The sequence below is a fragment of the Ricinus communis genome, chromosome 2, assembly GCF_019578655.1.
Source record: "Ricinus communis isolate WT05 ecotype wild-type chromosome 2, ASM1957865v1, whole genome shotgun sequence".
NCBI classification, from domain to species: domain Eukaryota; kingdom Viridiplantae; phylum Streptophyta; class Magnoliopsida; order Malpighiales; family Euphorbiaceae; genus Ricinus; species Ricinus communis.
The window spans coordinates 21,158,287-21,180,630 of record NC_063257.1 but is presented as its reverse complement, the minus strand read 5'-3'; the positions used below and the strand labels follow the sequence as shown (position 1 = coordinate 21,180,630).

The 22,344-nt window shown below is 33.7% G+C and overlaps 1 protein-coding gene across 7 annotated transcripts; it reads right to left on the bottom strand.

The window, feature by feature from the left end:
* Positions 1–4,228: 4,228 nt before the first annotated feature.
* LOC8270294 lies at positions 4,229–16,614 on the bottom strand. 7 transcript variants are annotated; one of them, XM_025156873.2, is made up of 9 exons: positions 15,984–16,614; positions 15,233–15,297; positions 14,166–14,279; positions 14,008–14,051; positions 10,042–10,697; positions 7,919–9,755; positions 7,242–7,346; positions 6,910–7,084; positions 4,229–4,730 (listed from the first exon to the last, which is right to left on the bottom strand). In XM_025156873.2, exons 2-9 carry the CDS (start codon positions 15,233–15,235, stop codon positions 4,536–4,538), a joined length of 3,129 nt encoding a protein of 1,042 aa, XP_025012641.1. In that variant the 5' UTR covers positions 15,236–15,297; positions 15,984–16,614; the 3' UTR covers positions 4,229–4,535. The 7 variants fall into 7 exon arrangements, with proteins under 7 accessions (XP_025012641.1, XP_015573031.1, XP_048227141.1 ...); XM_015717545.3 differs by having other exon boundaries at positions 15,991–16,614; XM_048371184.1 differs by lacking the exon at positions 15,984–16,614 and having other exon boundaries at positions 15,233–15,944.
* Positions 16,615–22,344: the final 5,730 nt, after the last annotated feature.

Genomic DNA, 22,344 nt, shown 5'->3' with positions numbered 1-22,344 from the left:
TGAAGAATGTATTTCGATGGAGCGATAATTATGACAAGTGCAAGGTTAAGAGTAGTTCTGATTATGCCCAAAGGAGAGATGCTGCGAATGGCCAAGCGATTCGACTTTAAAGTAATAAAAAATATGGTGGAGTACAAAGCATATTTATATGGATTAGAAGCAGCCATGGTAGTAGGAGCGAAGCGATTGATGGTCTACGGGGACTTCATGCTAGTGACTCAACAAGCCTTTGGAGAATGGGAAGTGAAGAAAGAGAAATTGAAACCATATGCCAGCTATGAACTACATCAACCATGATGGGGTGCTATATAGAAGAATGGCTACAGATGTCTATGTCAGATGTCTAACTAAGGGAGAAGCATATATGGTGATGGAGAAAATGCACAAAGGGGTGTATAGGCCTCACATGAATGTCACAGTCTTAACTAGGAAAATCATGCGTCAAGGTTGTTATTGGTTGATGATGGAGAAGGATTGCATAGCCTTGGTTGGAAAGTTCCATGAGTGCTAATTGTATAGTGACTTGACTCATTTGCCTCCGATTGAACTTCACAGTTTGACATCTTTGTGGCCTTTCGCAGCCTAGATGGATTGACATTATTGGGGAGATAAATCAAATGGGCATAGGGTCATAGTTATGGCAATTGACTATTTCTCTAAGTGGGTTGAGGTTGAGTCATTCACAGTTGTACGGGGGAAGCAGATGGCCCGATTTATAAAAAGGAACCTAATTTGTACATATGGGGTCTCACATCATGTTGTGATGGATAATGGCATGCAATTCATAGATGAGATAACGGACTTGCTAGAGGAGCATCACGGGTCTTCTACATACAGGCCTCAATTGAATGGTGTGGTGGAAGCAACCAACAAGAACCTGAAGAAGATACTCTCAAAGATGGTGTGGAACCACAAGGATTGGTCATTTAATTACCCTTCGCACTTTAGGGATATCAAACGACTGAGTGGATGTCAACAGGGCAAACAACATACTCCGTGGTTTATGAGACTGAAGCGATTCTAACAGTCGAGCCGGAACTAAAGTCTATGAGAGTTGTGTTGGAAGCTAAAATACCAAAGTATCAGTGGGTCGAGTATAGGTATCAACGATTAGCTTTAATCAATGAAAAGAGGATGAAGGCTTTGTATCACATGCAATTATATCATACAAGGATAGCCAGGGCATTTAATAAGAAAGTGAAACCGAGAAAGATCAAAGTTGGAGATTCAGTATTAAAGCATACAAGACTTACTATGTTTGATCCAAGAGGAAAGTTCATGCCTAACTGGGAGGGCCCATACCTTATGAAGAAAATCCTACCCAAGGTTGTTACTAATAGTTAAAACTTAGAAGGAAATGAATTCTCTGAGCCCATGAACCTAGATTGTCTCAAGAAATACTATGTATAAAAATATAAAAAAAAGAAAATAATAGAAAAAACAGCTTATTGATTAGAAAACTTGAAAAGGTTGGTCAGGCAAAAATTAAGGCAATAAAGAGGGAAAACCTTCAGCTTGAAAATCCGAAAGGATTGGCTAATAATAGGAGTTATATCATGAGAAATAGGAATGTAGCCATTTGGGCATTTTAAATGAATGAAACTGTTTGGAATTTTTATCAAACATGTATAAGTCTATTTGTTACTTTATGCACTACTAAAAGAAAAGGCAAATCTAAGTCATAACAAAAATAAATGAGATCTGAAATATATAGAAGCATCTTTATTTTCTTCTCTTTACATTTGCATCCCTAGATTCAGTAGCTAGCTCTTAAGTTCACTTTAAGCCTTGCAAAACCAACTGTAGTGGTAGTGAGAAGTTGAACCCAAGCTTTTAAGTTGTCATTTGTGGTTAGGTCGCCTTCAGCACCAATATTGCGCTCTATAGTACGGTGGGCCACAGCCTCTTGATTTTATCCAAGAAGTCTTGCCTTAGTGGGAAACCTTCGAAGCTAGGAGGGAATTCTATGATCGCAAAAGGATTGCTAAAAAGACAACAAAAGTAGATTCTTTTTTTTTTTCCTCTTTTGGATTTTCCTCTCAAGAAAATGAAAATAAATGGCACTAATTAATTTCTAACAACCAATCCTTGACTTAGTGGAAAAGGGTTTTATTTATAGGGAGACTTTTAGATCTTGAGAAATTAGTTTAGAGGGACTTTTTCCGCTTATTTTGCACGAACAGATGGTTGACACATTGTCGAGAGAAGACTTCTGCCCAGACTAAGCACGCATGAGCTTAGAGTGTGACTTTCACTGAACTCGAGTGGGCTTAGCTTGTCTATGGTGGGGTCATGTTGGACTCATGCGGGACCTGAGCTAAAGGCTCGTGCCCTACGGTTTTCTCGCCGTGAAGGGCCTTACTAGCTCGCACGTGCTCAGGGGGAAGGTCCGTGCAGGATCAAAATATGGATTTCGGCTTTTAACCTTTTCTTAGCCTTGGAGCAATTCTTTTTGAGTTTTAAGAATTAAAACATTCTTTTCTCATTTTAACCATTAGCCAATTAAATATTCTCATCATCGGGCTTTTATAACTCTAATTTTCGAATTCCATGATAACATGCGTCTTTGCAAATATCTCCAAGCTCAGTGTATTTTTTCTTTTACTTATGAACATTATAACAAGGCCACACATATTTTAGCAAAATATACTTTGAATCCAAATTTTGTTGATAATTCTTACTATAGGTTAAATTGTTTAGGTCTGATAAACCCGCTGTAATTATTTCTTTTCGACTACAATACAATTACCTTTTCCTCTCAAAAATAGATAAAAAGCTTTAAGATGTATTTTTTTTACTTTGACTATCTAGTCTCTTCAACACCTTAATTTTTTGAACCTTAAAATAACATACTAAAATAATGGAACATGACTTTATTGTTCGAGGAAAAAGTAAATTAGAATTAAACAGATAGAAATGTTAACTTTCTTTGAACCAAATTAGATTGACATGGGTGGTCAAACCTAGTATATAAGCCCAACCATGTATTGATATGGTGTAATGTGTCAAATAGGCTTTCTTAGTCAATGAAGGTGTATATCCCAAAGTATCCTTTGGTTAGGACTACATTCTTTGAACCAATCTAATTCTTTGCTATTTTGTATAGGACCACATTCAAATTGAGTTGAGAGGCATTTGCTAAGTCCATAAAGGCGTGTTGGAATTGTTGTTGGATATTCAAAAAATAGGCTTAATTTTTTTTTTTTATTTAATATATTGACTTTTCAAATCTTTTTATAAATTGTTTATCTCAAACCTGCTTTTTGAAAAAGCATCAATTTATACGTTTTTTGCAAAAGCAATTTTCAAAATTCAAAAAATAATATAAGATAAAAATTGAAGTTGGAAAACAATCCAAATGCGACTGAAATGATTTTACATCCCATAAGTCTAAATGTGTTTATCAAATATTAATTGAAAAATTATTAATTAATTTAATTAAAAAATATTTAAAAGCAATAGCATATTGAATAAGTTTATAATTTTCATAATATATAAGGCTAATCTAATTTAGAAAAAGTTCATGTAAAATTTATATTCAAATTTCAAGTTATTAATACTTTAATTTACGAATTAATTTATAAACGAGTTAGCTCATAGATCTAATGAGCTAAGCTTTATCTAATTTAAGCTTGATTCATTTATTAAATAGATTTTTATTCACTTTTATGATTTAATCACTTTTATTGTTTTTTGTTTCTCTGATGAAACAAAGTGCATATAGTTCTTATTTGATTTCTTTGTCAAAAATAGCTTTACAAAACAATATATAGTAATATATAATCGAATTGACTCAATTTTAAATGAAAAGTCAAAAATAGCTTTTCAAAACAATATATAGTAACATAATCGAATTGACTCAATTTTAAATGAAACTCAGATTATTCGAGTAGCTTAATGTGTCAAGTTAAATTTCATAATAATCAACTCAACTAGCTCATGAATTTAATTGAATTTCTATTATTTCATTATTTTCCACTTTATATACTAATTAAGACGAGTTTGAATTTGAAATATAAAAGCTTCTTTAAAATTCAGACTTTATGAGTAAAAGAGTCAAGAAATGATGCTTAATCGAGTTCGACTCCACCTTCAAGTTAGGTAGAGCTCGACCTTGGCGACCGAACTCGATTCAATTACATTCCTAACAATACACATGCAGCTGAACTAATGGATTAAACTGTGATGTCAACGACCACAAATAAAAATAAAGGAGCAATGTGAGAAATAAATTAATTGAAATTCACACTATAACTAACACTTAAATATTACAGACTGTTCAAGACCTTCAACTCAATTCAATCACATTTACAGAACCAACAGCACACCAGATCAGTATCAGCACTATATGCAATTTACAGAATCCTAATAACTTAATATGCTAACATGGATGGAACAAGATCAGCCACTTCATCCCTATACATGTGGTTAGTTCTTGCCTAAAGGCGATATAGCTAGCAAATATAAGAGATCGGTTCGGTTGTTAATTTGAAACTTAAAGAAAAAGAAAATAAAAAGAAAGAAAATGAAAGTCACTAGCTTTTCCTAGAGAGGAAGAACTCAAAATCTGGGTGTCTATTTACACACGTATAATTTCCTTTGTTTACCATAGCTGTTGACATAAGAGAGGCTGTCTTCTCCAGTGTTCTCAACCGCTCATTCAAGATTCTGCCTGCGCTACCTCTTGTCTGGCTAATCACACTGTGCCGCAAGTGGAACCAACATTCATCCTGTTAATGAGACGAACAGTACAACTGAGAAAAAGGAGAATGGCCAAGGTGATGTCCAAATTCTGGAATTGTACAATCTAATACTTTCCCCTGCTAACTAAGATTATCAAGTAGTTTGAAATTCGGAAAATAAATGTTGATAAAGTTAGTAACGAGTAGCTTTTGAACAGCAGAGCAAATAAACAGCATATTAAAGTCTTGTGTATTATCATGCAACTGCTGCAATTTTATACTACAATCCATTTTAAAATCTGTGTTTATTATCATCAACTGCTGCAATTCTATAAACTACGATCTGTTTTAACTGTGGAATCTTACCACTAAGAATTTTTTTTTTTTAAATTATTTAGAGAAACATGCAGATGCTCACACACATGCAAGCAAGCATGCATGTGCACTCATGCACACATACAAAAGCTGCCCACTAAGCATAACTACCTTTCTTTTCCATTTATGTTCCTAAAGTACATAGTTCTAGTACCTATTCTTGAAGAAACTAAATTTTAAAAAATTGTTGTAATGAAATCAAGTGGTCTAAACCTCCAAATTACTTATGATCTCAACAAACAAGAAAAAGCACAGGTGCCTTCTGATTCAGAAGGTTGTGCTAAATATGATGTGACCGAGGATGATAGTTGGAGTCGGCGGCTCTCCTAGGGTTCCCTCATCTGGGATCACTGGGGAAGAGGATCAAGTTGGCCCTTGCGAACAGCTTGATGCACTATCTCCCTTCAACCCTTTAGTGAAATGCGGCAAAAGGAAGGAAAATCCATGGACCGACCCCATCGTCTCCACCCCGTAGGAACTACGAGATCACCCCAAGGACGCCTTCGGCATCCAGGGGTCGCGGACCGACCATAGAACCCTGTTCAATAAGTGGAACGCATTAGCTGTCCGCTCTCAGGTTGGGCAGTAAGGGTCGGAGAAGGGCAATCACTCATTCAGCCTTCTTAAGACCAAAGAGTGGGCGGAAAGGGGGGGTAAGCTCTCCGTTCCTGGTTTTCCTGTAGCTGGATCCTCCGGAACCACAAGAATCCTTAGTTAGAATGGGATTCCAACTCAACTCATCTATCCTTTTTGGTAACATATCCATCATGAATTGTCACAAGTAATTTTGTGAATACGTTTTCAAATGCCCTTAAATTTCATTTTTCCAAAATAATCCACCAAATGGCCAAACTGTTGGTATAACAAATGGTCAGCTGTAATGCCAACAGGTGAGTGCCCTAAAAACTCACCCCTTAAAGCTAGGTATTAGGGGAAAGAGCTTAAGACCATATCTATACTCATCAAGCTTCCCATACAACTGACATGGACCAGGGAGATAATAACAGTTTCCACCACGGAAGAATGACCATTAACCAATTATCCATCATTTGAGTCAGTTAATCAAAAAGGAAGTAATGCAGTTTTTCGAGGCAATAAGGTTTTAGCTTAATCAGATAATGAGATTAATATTATATGATTATACCACCTTACATGCAAATGTCAATATTTTTTATAATGGATATCTAGTCTCTCATGGTTTTACAAGAGAAGAAAAGCTACAAGTGAACGACAAAAGACTTTCAATTTGACTCGTATAGCACATCTTAGTAGTATCATTTCTACATTTAACAGTAGAGATGGTCGAGGTGCATTTCAAGCATCTCATAAATCAATAATGATCTTCACACTATTTACTCCTCCACTTAACAAAGTATGTGCATACCTTTGTGAATATCCTGTGGATACTATATAGAATTCTAAATAACAGTTTATGACAATGATGACTGCCCATGCAGAGACTATACATCTCTATGAGTGAACCAAATGTAGCTGCAGTAGAATATCCCATGTTGAAAGATATAATAAATCCACCAATTGAAGGTATAGGCAAAAACCTCTTGAATCGCTCACTCATCAATAGAAAACACCTCAAGTCCTAAACATTACCTTATTATGACCTTTCAAAATGTACCCAATCAAAGCACTGATTGGCCCGGTGCAGATTCGGGATCATTAGAACCCAAAAATAAGTACGATTTTACTATGGGCCTGTTTTATCAGAAGAAACAGATAGAAGACATAAACAACTTTTGACTTGCACAACCACATAACTGTAATGGAGTTTACTTGGTCTTAACATACATTCTTAGACATTCACTGAAGTTTATTGAAGATAGTTGTTATAACATACCTGAGAATTGTAACTCTGAAGACCAACAACTGGAGAAACTACACATGCATTCATACTAGGGGAATCAAATTTGGAGCATCTGGAAACCAAATGGCTGAATGAATGATATGTCAAAAATGCAGCCCGAAAGTTCCCATCTGGTATCCTATAAATAGGGTACCATGCCACTGAGTACCTGAAAGGAAGATCTCATGGAGTTACAATATAATGTTTTCTTGGTGTTGGTGCATGCCTCATACACACAAGTGAATGCATCTACTGAAAGACATTCAGAATAGTCTTTCACCTAACTTGCTGAAGTAGAAAATTTACAAGCATTTTCTGTTACTTACCAGGATACAGGGTGCAGGTCATGCAGATTCAAAGAGGACAAATTGGTTGGGTCCCCATATATTTTCCCCTGTTTGGGTCCATCACCCCTAACCAGCGCGTGTATCCTATAATGGGTAATCATAAATGAGATCAATCAGGAGATACAAATCAAGTAATCACTCTCAACTAACTTGCTGAAGTTCACTTTCAGTTATGATCTCCAAAGCATAATTCTAAATTAATAATAACTAAACAAGAGATATAATTTTGTATACAGACTCACATGGAACCAGTCAAACAGATGAATGGGTTAACAAAATAAGGTCAGGCAACTGCGCACACAATTGACCCATTAAAAGATGTTGATTTCAAATTATAAATAAAACATACTACATTAAAACCTAACAATAACAATAAGGAAAGGCACTACAACATTTTATTGCACATTGGAAAAATTTTGTAATACATTTGATTCATCACAATTGGACCACAAGATCCAGAAATATCACGTGCATAAAAACTAAAAGAAATTAGATTGAAACAGTTTTCAAATTATTTATTTAATAATCATGCAATATGTCAATCATAAGAAATTCACTAGTACAATGCAAAACAGAGTAGAAGTAACGACTATATGGACAGCACATGATCGACAGAAAATAAGTTCAACTTCAACCAAGAATGAAATATTGCTTACTTCTCGTATAATGGTAGCCTTCGCCGAGGTTGATCTGATTCAAAATACTCAAAAAGCAGCTCTATATCATCGGACGGTGTAACTTCAGCTGATTTAGACGATTCTCTTTTGCAAGGCTGAAGAACCATTTGAGGGAGGCCATTACTACATTTCTCTGATGCTATACTAATCTCACATCTCTCTGAAAACCGATGGGCATGATCCTCATTGTTATTCCTCATGATAGGTTCATGGCGTTTCCACAGTTGAACTGCTGATAAATAAGGGACAAAATAGGCACAAAATGTACCATGATCAAGACCCAGTCTCCTTGAGTTTCTATAATCTTCAGCTTTTATTTCTAATCCATAGCTCCCATGTTTTTCATACCACTGCCAAACACATCCCAATGAGATATTAGGAATCTCATCTCTACATAGTGCGACATGAACAAGTTGGTCTCGCAAACAAGGACAGCATAAGAAACTAGGTAATTGACAAATAACTGGAGAAGAAAAATGAAGAAATCTCTCAAGCTCAGCAATTGGACCACCAATTACCATCTGAACAGCCTCAGATTTCAGTTGTATCCTACAGGCATCATTTACAGCATGTAATATTTTGCTTGATTCAACTTCAGAAACTGAACAATTGTGATCTTGGAATTCACTAGTTAAACAGTCAGCTGTAACATGGTTTCCATTGTGCTTAAGCATGGGATTAGGGTTCCTTGGTTTCGGAATGAAGTTATCTTCACGAGACAAACAAGATGCATTTCCTTCCTTGCACATTTTCGTAGTCAATGAAGAAAAATGATCTTGGAAATTGGGAGTGGATTTCTTTTCAACAGTGTCCCTCAAAATCCAGTATTGCAGTGGTTCATCAAAACAACCCAATGAACTCCCCAATTTGGTCAGCCCAGGAACTTTTACCCCAATGGGTATCCATTTCTGCAGAGTAGATACAGAACTATGATTCTTTCTACTGTATTCCAGAGAAATTTCCTTATTTATTTGGGAAACTTTAATACCTACAAGATGAGGAAGGTAAACAGGAGGTTGCACTTCACTTGTGTGGTGATTTATATCACCAGAAACAGAATTAGAGGTACTTTCAAGCAGCTCCAATTCATCTGAAAAAACTTGTGCCATATTAGCTGATCCAGAATTCACACGTTCAACTTTGTTGTTATAAAACCCATCTTGTGAGCCACTACTCTGATTATGATGTTTTGGAAGACATTTCACTCTTTCTTCATTGTTGACTTCAGCTGAGGTACCTAATATTTCATTCTGTTTAATATTAGCCATTGCATGACCATTTAACCTGGCCTTGATGGAATTACAGCCCCTCCCATTATTGCAGTTGTATCCTTGTTTGGAACCTAGACCACCTTCTTTTTGCAACTTCTTAAGAACTTTAGTTTTTGGCTGCCTTTTATCTTCAGGTCCTGATAATGTATTTACCAATGCAACATTACAATTATTTTTAAGCAAAGGAGCACCTTCCAAAGCAACGTTAACCTGTGAACAAGTGGGAACTTTCTTCAACTCACAGTTGCAATCGTCTCTATCATCCCTCTGCACCTTTTGCCAGACAGAATGGATGTTTTCCTTCCCTATCCTGCTGTTTCCAAATTTATAGACAGTAGAACTCCTGGGCAAGGTTTTTATTTGCTCGTCTCCCTTTCCTGGAACAAGGAATTGCACATTACTGCCGCCAAAGCTCTGAATATGATGCTTTGTTCCCTTAGCTTTGTCAAACAGATCTATGATACCATCTAACAAGTTTATATTAGAGAAACACTCTTTACTAGAATTGACTCCCGACGCTTCAGAGAAACAAACTCCACTGCCATCTGCATCAAATGGTTTTACTTCATGATTAGAATCAGTACTATCATCACTACTACAGTGAAGAAAAACAGAGTCCAACACTAGAGAATCAGGCATAGTTAATAAAATGTTTGAGTGCATCTCATCATAACAAGTGATCCCTGTCACAGTACCATCAAGGATGGAAAATCCTTGATCTTTCACTTGAAACATCCGAATTAATCACTTGATATCCTCCTCGAAAACTCTGAACTATAGAAGATATAGTATGGCATTGAGCTACAGAACAGTTATATCCAGCAGACTCACCTTCAAATTTGTTACTGTTACCATCTGGAAATGAAAGCTCTTGCGAGATTCCATACGAAAGTAATTCATCACCATGATCATTATAACTACAGGTTTCATAAGTAGAACTTCCATGGGCATGATCGAACAGAACTTCAGGTTCTGGCGTTCTAGTATAACTGGAAATTTTCTTGTTATTTTTTCCCTTCCTTCTTGTTTTCTTCCTTGAGCTCTTTTTAATAGCCTGGTTGACTCTGGAACTATCAATAAACACACCAGATGAATTAATTGCATTACATCCTCCTGGGATCAAACAATAGGAATTATGGCGGGCGACAGTACTCTGGCAGGAAGTACAACAAGAAAAATCATTTGATTTAATCAATTTATTTGAAATAGTCTTCTTTTGAGATTGATAGCGCACGTTGGATCCAGGAAGGCTTCTAGTTGTACGCGATTTAACAGAGCGAGGAAAGTCAGACTGAAATCCTTTTGGAGCTTTGGTTTGATCAGCCCCAAATGCATTAATAGATGGTGGGGAGACGAGATGCAGACTGTCCATATTCACCAGATCTCCCGAACCCAGCTTGTTCTCTTGATTAAAACATCTAATTGGCAGAGCAGCAACCCTCCAATGTCCATCAGATTCAGGAGCAAGGAATGTTAGGTTGGCACATCTGGTATAAAGCACAGTCACAACAGCCACATCAAAAACATAAGCCAAACGAAAATAGTGCAAACAAAAAAAGAAAAAGAGTTACAAAGTGAGAATTCATATGCTATTCTTTTCACTATAAGCAGAATTTTCAGAGGAATAACACATTTAGACAAAACTGAGATGCAGATTGAGATGAAAATTGAACATCTACTTCTCCATATGAAGACGGATTTTTGACAGGTTGCCAGGAAAGAATCTAATTCTAGAAAACAAGAAAGCTTAAGGAATTGCATACAAGCAAGTATCTCACTCAGTGTTTTGGATGACCTTTAAGAATATGGAGACAGGAGATGTAACAGCTGTAAGTATTTTGTTGACTAAGAGCAATGTATTTTGAACCAGAGGAACGAGGTGAAACTTGAGCAGGTAATTTGTAGACTCTCCTTTTAATTCCTGACGTCCTTTATCCATAGTATTCTCTAATATTGCTGGGAGTTCTTTTTTTTTTTTTTCTCTCCTTGACATTTCCTTATCATTATCATCTTCATGATACTCTCCATATTTCTGATCAGTATCCTGAACTTTTCACTTTGTAATAGGGTTCCTTCGAATTTGAAGCACCTTTATCTAAAGTTTGGAATTAGACTGATGACAATTGGAACAGGAAGGAGGATAATCGCCAGAAGTTACTGTCTTTTCATTCCCAATCTTCCTCATTCTGATTTTACATCATAAGCTTCCAACAGGGATTATCAAGGACAGCAAATCTTCAAGCTACTTAAAAATAAAGACTCTTAGTCTGATCCACTGAAAAGAAAGTTACCAGCACTTGGACCATTGCTGTTCTTTTCCTGACCAAATCTTGATGGACCCAATATAGGTACAAGGAGAATTTGGGAGCTTTTGAATTAGATATTCACCATGAAGATGCATACCATCTCTAAACCAAATAAAAGGTAAACATCTCTAGGAATTTCAGAACATTATAGTCATAATGTTTGGTTCTTTATGTGTGTGTCTACATATGCACATTTGTAGCATTTAACTACTGAGATGTAAAATAATGATTACCTTGTGGTATGAGGTGAGGCAGCATAAACTATGAGCTTCAACTTTTCACACTTTTATGCTCCATGGACCATAAATTTCATACAATAAAGCAATAGAGCAATAAAAGTTGTGACAATTCATATCTTCCGATCACCTAACCAGTTCTCTAGCATTGTGTCAGAGCTGAGATAGAAGATTTAACCCATGTGCGCATTAGATAATTCCACTCTGACTGACAATTAGCACCAAAGATTAGCCCTAGCATTCGAATGGTATAAACTGTCACAACTTTCACTACTCAAATACTTGAGTGCATTAATACTGAAGGACCACATTTTAAAGTTTTAGTTTCAACTATGGTCACTGATTTTAGCATGGTAATTGAGTTCAAATCGTATTAGCACAATCATTCTTTTTTTGTTTTTCTTCCACGGATGAATGTTGCTAGATAATAAAACAATTCAACAAAATTTGTAACATGATAACCAAGTAAAATTTTTCAAATCTATTTACATTTAAAAATAGGCTGTATGACCTCTTTACCTAGTCAATACATTAGAAAAATTGGCTAAACCTCTTTAAAATTTTAGTAATAATCACCTTATTGAAATAAAATCAAGTTGACTAATTTACTTGTATAAAATCAAGATTCTGTCACCGTGCTGAATTCACTTAATAGATTTAATGATTATTGATCAAATTAACTGATCAACCTTATTAAAAAGGTGCATAGAGTTCAGGGTAAAACTCGAGATGCACACAAAGGTAAGGCATAAGTCGTTAGGTTCTTTTAGAAGAAAAAAGAAAGGGACAAAGGATCAATTTACCGCCCGAACTTGTATTAAAAGATCAAATAGACTGAATTTGAACATTTTCAGCAAATAACCCCAAAAATCTCAATTTTAAGACCATTTAAGTCCTACTTCTGGCTTGATTAGCACGTGTATTACGAATTCTATTTTTAAATAAATTAAATTCCAAAAGTAACAACTTTTTAATGTTACAAAACATTTTACTTTTTAATTTTCTTTTTGATTTAAAAGTAAACACAATAATTAACCAAGAAAATTTAAAATTACTAAACCTACCAATCTCTACCACTGCCACTACTACTCCTCCACTACCATCACCATCACTCAATCCACCACCCCACCACGCCAAAATTCAAGCCACTGTTTCACCCCTACCAGCATCATTAACGCCACAATTTCCATCACCTTGCCTATATTCACACCAACCGTTCCACCACCAACTCACCAAGCCAATCACTCCCCTGCCACCCAAAACATCCATTCACGACACCCATTACCACCATAACAAGACTAAATCGCCCAAATTTCTTTGTATTTCTTTCTTCTTTATTCCATCAAAGCAAGCCCATATTACTACTCTATGATTATTTTGAAGATCTATCACATTCTTAGCTAGGAAAGCCTTTTCGGTATTGTTGCTTTTCTGGCATTAATTTTCCATCCTTTGTCGCTGCTACTGTGAAACTCATCTCTCATCACCACTAAAATCACCTACCACTGCTGCTGCTGCTAAGACATCCAACTATTCTTTTAACTTCATTTAGAAAAAGAAAATTTAATCCCATAATCCATGCTATCACTGCTATAAACCCATCTCCCATCACCATCAAACCCATCCTCAGTGGTACATGAATGAGGAGGATCTAAAACTGAGAAATCTAATCAAATGGGTGAATCTCTTGATGTTGGAATAGGGCCCAACACTCAAAACTAACAAATATAACACCAATCAATAGAACGTGTTCTTATGGTGGTCGATGGTGGTAACACCAAAAACAATGGATGTAGAGATTGACACAATGCGTGGGTTGAAGAATAAGTGAAGAAAAAAAAAACAAAACAGAAGATAAAAAATATGTTTTAATATATTATTTCTTTGTTAAAATAATATATTCACGCTCTTTTAGCTTCACTTGCAATACACGCAAGGATTAAAGTCAAAATTTGGATCTATATGGTCCGAAATATACAAGTTTTGGACTTATTTGCTAAAAAGGTTATAATTTGGCTTATTTGACCCATTAACACAAATTCAAGGGCCAAATTGACCCTTTGTCCAAAAAGAAAGACAAAGAAAAAAAATAATAATAAGTAAGTAAATAAATAAAGGAAAAGAGGAAAGCAACAACCAAACTGCTATCAAATTCTTAAATTGAAGGATGCAAGGTTCTTGAAATACATTCTCAAATTAAATTTGCCAACGCACCTATAGGACCATAAACATCATGTAATAACAAAAGAAGTTACCTCTGATCAAGGGTCCTCCAATCAAGAGAAGACTCTTCAAAAATCTAAATTAATGAACATGCATAGAGATGTCATCAGAACAAATTATGAAAGTTCAACTCATAAAGAAAAGGGAAAGAAGGAAAAAGTGTAGAAAAGAAAACAACGAGAATACATGCCTCAGAGCATATATGCAGATTTTGTTCTATAGGTTTACTTGATGAGTAACTCTGTCTTCCCTTTAAATTTTCCTGATTATGAGTATGAGTTCTTCTTTGCATCTTCTGCTGTGCCTGTCCGCGCCATACCCAAAACATTAACAATTATGGCCTTGAGAATATCAAATTTTTGGTGTTCTTAAGTGCCTACAAGTTAATAAATTACTGTACTCTGACAAGAGCAAGAGTTTGAGTCAGATGCATGACATTATATGCAGAAAGAAATAAAATAACATTAGGAACGCCAAAGATTAAACCAGGCATAAATTAATACACAGCACATTATACTGTATTAATGGAAGTGGAGCAGTAAATTGCTGAACTAAATTGGACAATCATGAACAACTGAGATCATAGATTGCTCCATTGACGCCCAATTAATGGGAGAAGCGGACAGGGGTTTGAAGGCGGATAGACCAAGTGCTCCTATGAGATATAGTAAAGTAAATGGTGATGGTTGCATTTCAAACTGTTTTTATGAGAATTATGAAGCCTATATAAATAATGACTAAATCTGCAACTCCCTGTCTCTTTCTCTCCCTTTCTAGTATCTCTATTTCCTTTTTGGTAATAAAGAGAAAAGTAACCTTTAAATTTCTAGATAGCAATTGACACAAAAAGAAAAAAGGGAATCTTTTAATTCTGAATTATTAACTTATTGGGGGACATTACCATCATTTATCACAGTAGTAAGACTATAATTTTAAAACACATAGAGATGCTGAATATGACACAATCTGTGTATATATTTCCTTCTTGGAAAGAAGTTTTTATTATTAAAAAAATGCAAGAAATAAAATTTGAAGGACCGCATAGTAGAAGCACAATAACAAGCATTTTTTAAACTTTCTTGTACAGCCTACATGATAAATTACATAATGAATTTTACATAAGATTTTGTCAAATACTCATTAGAAATGCTATTTGACGTCCCTGACAACTTATTGTTTCAGATGAACATCCTTCTAAACCTTAAATTCCATTGCATACACACATCACATTAGATAACAAAAATAGAAGACACTTACCATTTTCTTTTCTAGATATATTCAAAACTCTCCACCTTTGTTCCAAGCTTGAAACATTCTTCTATCTTAAAAAATAACCACAATAAAAATTAGCATTAGTCAACCAGTCTATTCTATCAGCTCCATTCACATAGCCTATATAGTACCATTCTTTCTCATTCAGTTTGAAATAGGCAAATTATCATTTAATCAAAGATTGTATGCTTAAAGAAATGTCCTAACTTAAAAGAAAAAAAAAAAAGAATAATGCCAGGACAAAATAGAAAATTGTTGGTTTCTCTAATGTAATTGATGGATATAACCTATCACTAGAATCAAATGCTAACAACATGAAAATGGAGATCAGTCAAAGGAACCAAATGATTTAAAAAAAAAAAAAAATACTATAGATCACCATAGTTAAGCCAAATATAAATAAATGATATCCAAAACTAAATGAAAGTACGTCAAAAAAATATTGATATCTGCCATATGAAAGACAAGAGTGGCAAAGTCACAGTTGGTTTCTTAATTTCTTCAATATATGCCAAAAAGAGTTAAACTAAATGATTTACAAAAAAAAAGATCGGGTATAAAAGAAATGGAGGAGATAATCAGATAACCAAACCCCCAAAAAAATACACTAAAACATTACATAAAATCATTAAGACTAAAAAGAGTAAAAGATAAAAGATTTTTTAAAAATTACCAAGAATCTTGAAAGATTGAAATTAGAAAACATCTTTTAAAAAAAAGATTGAACAGAACTAACCAAATACCTTGGAAGATTGAAAAGTGAGCTGGGAAAGAAAGGGAAATGAAGAATAAAGAAAAAAAAAAAGAGAAGAAACTAAAAATGGAACCCAAAAATCTCTGGAAAAAAAGTTCCCCAAATTTAGGTGTGAGGTTGAGGTGATCACATTCACAGCTAATCTTGTGATGGATATTTTTAAGAATATTTCTTACTTTCTAATTTAGAGAAAAGAAATCCATAAAAGATTCTAGAGAGAGAGAGAGAGAGAGAGAGAGAGGGGGGTTTTGCCCAAAAATATCCAAAGAGAGACAAATGGAATGAGAGAGCTAAACATAGCAACACTGTTTCGGCAACAAGAAGATGAATAAAAGAAGAACCCAGATGTTTCTTGCAAATAGTTGGGCACTGCAGCTGCTGTGCGTACTAGAAATACTGCAGACGTCCACTGGGTTATTTCAGTTCAGAGTAATTTCGATCTCCATTCTTTCTAATTTGTATGGATTTAGATTTCGAATTTGGATTTGGATTATTTTCAGACGGTTATTTCACTTCATATTATCGCACATTTCAGTTCAGATGATTAACATATATCAACTTTTATTGGATTCAAAAATGAAAAATAAAAACTGACTCTTTTCCAATTTAATTTATAAAATTTAATCAGCTGTAGCCTACATTTTTCCGTGCACACAATAACTAGTCGTTTGGTTAATAGCCTTGAAGATACCAGAAGGGAGAAGTACATTTTTGCCCTTCATGTTAGTACATTTTTGCCCTTCATGTTTAATACGAGGCACATATTTGCCCTCTAATTAGTTTTGGGACATTTAAACACGAAATTGATGAAACTGTTATTGAAGCCCCTCGAACTATTTCAATTCAAACAACATTATTATTTAGCTAACGTGGCGTACTTCTTTTAGCTGGGACCCATTCTAGACTCCCTTCTCCCTCTCATTTTTTTTTCTTTCTTTTCCCATCATTTTCCTTCAAAATTATATTAATAAAATTAATCTCTATTCATTTAATGATAAAAATTCACTTCTCATCACCAATTACTTAGATTGAAAATGGCATGGTTCTATTGAGTGGTACCTTTAGTAGTGCCAACAATAATTTTATGAATATTTTTTTAATTTTTCTAGTTTTGATAACGGCAGTAGCAATAGTGGTTTGGTGCAAAGAGCTTAGAGAAGTTTAATATAATTGGGGTTTCCATCTTAACATTTCTTGAGTATTAATTTGATTATTATTGAAATTTGATGAGGAGGTATACTTTTAAGTGAGTTTTTTCTGTTTCTTTCTTTTGTGATTGAATTCTTCTTACAAAAATCTTATATTTATGAGTTATGGTGTTGAGAAATGTATAATTAGAATGAGTTTTTATCATATATTGAGATCAATATTTTTAGTCCCATTAATTAGAATATAAAATAGTTAAAATAAGTGTTTGTATAAATATAGAGAGCGAAAGCAAACAAATTTATACATAAAAAAATGTAGTTGTCCCATTAATTCCATTTTTCTATTTCTAGTTTTTTCTTTAATATCTATTTGGTCTGATTTGATTAAATTTTCAATGTTTGTTTGTTCAAATCTATATTCTTATAATTAGTATAAATGCTTAATTCAGGTTTCAAACTTTTTATGTATAAATTTGATTGCTTTCTAGTTTTTGAATTTTTAAGTTATTGCCATTGGATGTGTTTTTTGTTTATTAACACATTGTAATGATTAGTGTTTAATATGATATGCAGAGGAAGAATAACAAAAATAAAAGAAGAAGAAGAATAGTGAGTAAGCAGTAGTAACGGAAGAAGAAAAAAGAGAGGAGAGATAGAGTTCTCTTTTTTTATAATATTTAATGGGTCCATCTTTGAGTTTGACTAATAGATTAATTTATGTTAACTCCACACTTAAGAGAGAGGTTTAAAATACTGCTTTTGATCAATTTTGTGTTTGATTGGCAAAAAATAGTTAAGGGCCAAATGTATATCTCGCACCAAATATGAAGGGTAAAAATGCAACTACCTTCTCTCTCGTTCTCCTTTCCTCTATATAGGGATTGCCCCTGGTCTCTCGTTTGCTTAGAGCTAGTCCCTGCTCCTTTTCGAGGTCAGCTTGGCAAGTTTTTTCCTAATTGGTCGAGGTTTGTTGCTTTGTGCAGAGTGCCCCTTGTCACATACATTCCTTAGTTTTGGCGCTCTTCCTTTCTACCCAAGTCAGGAGATTGCGTAATACGATCTTGATAATAGTCCTAGTTCTAGATTTTGACATGTGTCTCGTCTGTTCTTGGGTTAGGGAGTTGTTAGGGGATGGTCTTTTCCCTACCTAGTATATTAAATTTTATTTTTGAATTAAGTGCAAAGTTGTCAATTTTATCTTGGGACTTTTACAGATTTATCGGAAAAAACGCGGCAAATATTTTTTATTTACGGTTAAATTTTTAATATTCTTTTCAGATTTTTTGTATGATTTTTTTGAAGAATCTTATTTATATATTTTTTAGAACTACATTATAGTATCATTTTAATATTTTATTGGCATTAAATGTATTAAAAACACCATTTTTGTTTCAATATATGTTGGTATAAAAAATTTTAATTGTATCATTAGCTTCAGTAATTAAAAGAGAAAGAATATTACTATCTCATTTATTACATCTATACTTAAAGTTAAAACAATGAGATTACTAAATAACTGGCTATACTAGATACTGCTTTTACCATATAGTTTTCTTAAATCATCTTATTTGCATATTTACTATACTAGTTTATTTTTATTATTTTATGAACATCATAATCTCTCAAAATATTAGTTTAGAATATTTATTTTTATTATTTTACGTTGATAATTAGTCTTTATAATAAGTGGCTTTATAATTCCTTGAAAAATTGACTTCGAGATAAATTTATTGTTTTACTATAAAAATGATCCATGCACTTAAAATGATTAAAGCAAAGATGGTGTCTCTAATACTAAATACTTAAAGAGAACTAGTGACATATTTAATCTAATGATCATGATAATTAAATAGTTAAATATAAAAACAAGATAGAAAATTAAAGCTCACTCTAGACTCAGAATTCTTCAAGGTAGGAAGATGATTGATCCTCACTCTTCTTCTTGAAAACTTCCTTAGATCTTGAAAGAATAATAAAAACTAAAACTAAGTGTTTGGAGAAGATGATCTACAGAGAAAATTGCAAAGAAATGGATGGTGGACAGATGCAGATGAGAGACATAGCAGATAGTAGATAGAAGAGACCTCTCCTCCCATATTTTCTAGGTTTAGATCTGTAGAGATATATATAGAAGAGTCCTCCATCAAGACAAGTCTCCCTAAAGATAAGTATACTCAAGATAAGTTTATCAATAGATAAGATTATAGATATCCTTATCTCTACCAAATATTATCCTAGAGTTATAAATCCTAATAATAATACAAAATGACTAACTTGCCCTTAGGCTATGTAAATTTTGGCTACCCTTGTAAAATAGTCAGTTCACGCATGTCGCTCTTGGATTTTGACATAAACATGTCCAATTAAGCTCTTATTTGAGTTTTTTTCTTCATATTTTTTTCTCTTAGTTATTATTATCTGAAATTAGATAATTAAGTAAAAATGAGATAAAAATTATATATTTTCACTATATTATATATAGAAAAAATATCATTAAACCACTAAAATATCCTAAATAACTATTACTAAAAAAAAGAAAAATAGCGACGAACTATATATGTCGCTAGAGTGGTTAAATCCGTTGGTAAGGCACTTTAGAAACGGACGTATGATAAATATAATCCGTGGGTAAATTGATCATTGCTAATCACTTATTGATGGAAATTTTAGGTCTGTCGCTAACCTAGCAGCAAATATAGCGACAAATGATCATCGCTAAATAGTGGAAAATACTTGTAATCTTAACGACGGAATTGGAGAGAGTGGGATGGCGTAACGAGGGACGAGCCATCGCTAAGGAAATCCAATTAGCGATGGACAATATCCCTCGCTAGTATGGCATCAAACTAGCCCTATTTAAGTCCTTGCAGTTTAGCGACGGATAACGTCCATTGCTAATGCCACAAAAATAGCGATAGACATTCCCTCGCTAACTCTTAAATGTATACCGACAAATTTGCTTTGTCACTAATCTGCAACGAATATGTCCTTTGATTTTTGCTTCTATTAGTGATAGAATATGCGTCCATTGCTAATTTTTATCCATTGCTAACCATCGCTTAATTGCTAATTTTTTAATATTAAAATATTATCTATTATTATTATTAATAATAAAACACATATTATAGAGAAATTAAATAAAAAATGAGAGAAACTATATATAAATTAATAAATAAATTTGAATATAAAATATAATATCATAAAGTATATAAAATGTATAAAATTGTGAAAGAATAAAAACACATAAAACAATTAATAAGTCAATGAGCAGAATCAGAGGCAGACAAAGGAGGATCCTGTGGAAGTGCAAGCTGACCATAACGTGCCATCTCTGCAATGAGGTGTCGCATGTTCTCCATTTTCTTATGCATCTACCCCTACATTTGTCGCTCTATTGTAACCCATTGTGCCTCCATGACTGCCCACTACTCCTTTAGTTCCCCCTCCATCTCCTGTTGCAGCTCCTACTGCAACTCCTAGCGAATAGGGTCTCACAAACATTGGACATCAAAATCTAGAGATGCAATAGTGGAGGAGGAGGAACAACTGTAGAAATCTAGAGCTCTGGCACATATGTTGTACACTCAACGCTTCTTCTCTTCACCTAACGCCTATAAGCAATTACTTTAGATCTAGCTCTTGCATCTCCGTCGAACTATCTTATGTTTGACTAACTTTCTCCTTTAACTCATGATAACGATCCTGTAATTAGTTTAAAGAAAAGTACTAATAAAATTAATTAGAAAAATTAACCTTAAATATTAATTATTAATAAACTTACAACTACTTCCTTAGATCTTTTATCAATCTAGTCTTTATTCTTCTTGCTCATGTGTGTAGCCTCGAAAAGCTCGATTTAGTCTGGCTCTCGACCTAATTCGTTAGCCTGCCAAAGAAAATATTATACATTAAAATAAATAAACTCAAATAAATTTTTAAAAAATACAATTTAAGATATGATTCTCACCATATGTCTAGTATGCTCTACCATAAAGATAGAACCTCTAGTATGGCATGAAGGACCAGATCTAAGGTCGCTGTCAACACCCCTTTTTCTGATATAGATATCGAGGAAAAAATAAAAAATCTTATAATGAGAGTTACTTCTTTCTCGAGTCTCGGGAGGTGAAGAACAAGTGAATCTGAGGCTGGGATCAAGTATAATCTGACTAGAATTAGCTTTTTGAAATCAATTTGAACCTAATTGTCAGAAGAAATTAAGTTTGAGGGTCAAAATGGCAGTTTTTACAAAATCAGGGACTAAATCGCAAAAAATCAGAACTTTTTCTCTAGAGCTAATCGGCTCTATATAGTGCCAATCACCTCTTGACTCTTCAACGTCATTTCTTCAAATGATCTTACATTCAAATACAGTTTTTAGAAGGTTTCTTTAAAGATAACCATTGTTTTATCGATAATTACTTTAATTTTAATTAAAAATTGGATGTTTATTAACTTAGGATTTATCTCTTTCTCTGGGTTTTTCTTTAATATCCTACCTCTATAAATAGTAATAGGAATTTATAGTTTTAGAGAGGGTGGTGAGATTTAATTTTTAATCGATAGCAATATTCAAAGCAAAGAAACACTTAGATTGATTCAACTACTTCCTCATTGTCCGAGACACGCATATCCAACATACATGGTGACAACGTGAGGGTTCTACCACCACAATCTGCATCAATCATAAAATATGGTTCTTATGTTCTTTTGTTTATCTTTTTATTTACTTTTATAATATTATTTCTTATAAACATGATGAGGGTTTTTATCTTTGATCAATATGATTAGATTAGGGTTCTAGAATATGCATGTTAATAGGGTTTTGAATTTGATAATAAGAACTATAGTTTTTTTATTAGATTTGATATTTTGCCAATTAGTTTTTTTTTGTCTTTTTATTTACTTTTATAATATTATTTCTTAGAAATATGATTAGGGTTTTTATCCTTGATCAATATGATTAGATTAGGGTTTTAGAATATGCATGTTAATAGGATTTTGAATCTAATAATAAGAACTAGATTTTTTATTAAATATGATATTTTGCCAATTAGGGTTTTAGATTTACTTAAAAACATGATTATAGGATTAATATTTAGTTTATGTTATTATAATTTGGTAATTAAGACTAAATTAAAATATGTTTCTTTATTTTAACAACTTACTACTAGTTTATAGGATTTTAGGGTTTC

What these genes read in the sequence shown, in the direction of transcription:
- LOC8270294 (XM_025156873.2), bottom strand. An exon ending in GACCTGCACCCTGTATCCTG is followed by an intron (nt 7,085 to 7,241) that starts GTAAGTAACAGA and finishes TCTTCCTTTCAG; the next exon opens with GTACTCAGTGGCATGGTACC. An exon ending in TTCAGAGTTACAATTCTCAG is followed by an intron (nt 4,731 to 6,909) that starts GTATGTTATAAC and finishes TCTCATTAACAG; the next exon opens with GATGAATGTTGGTTCCACTT.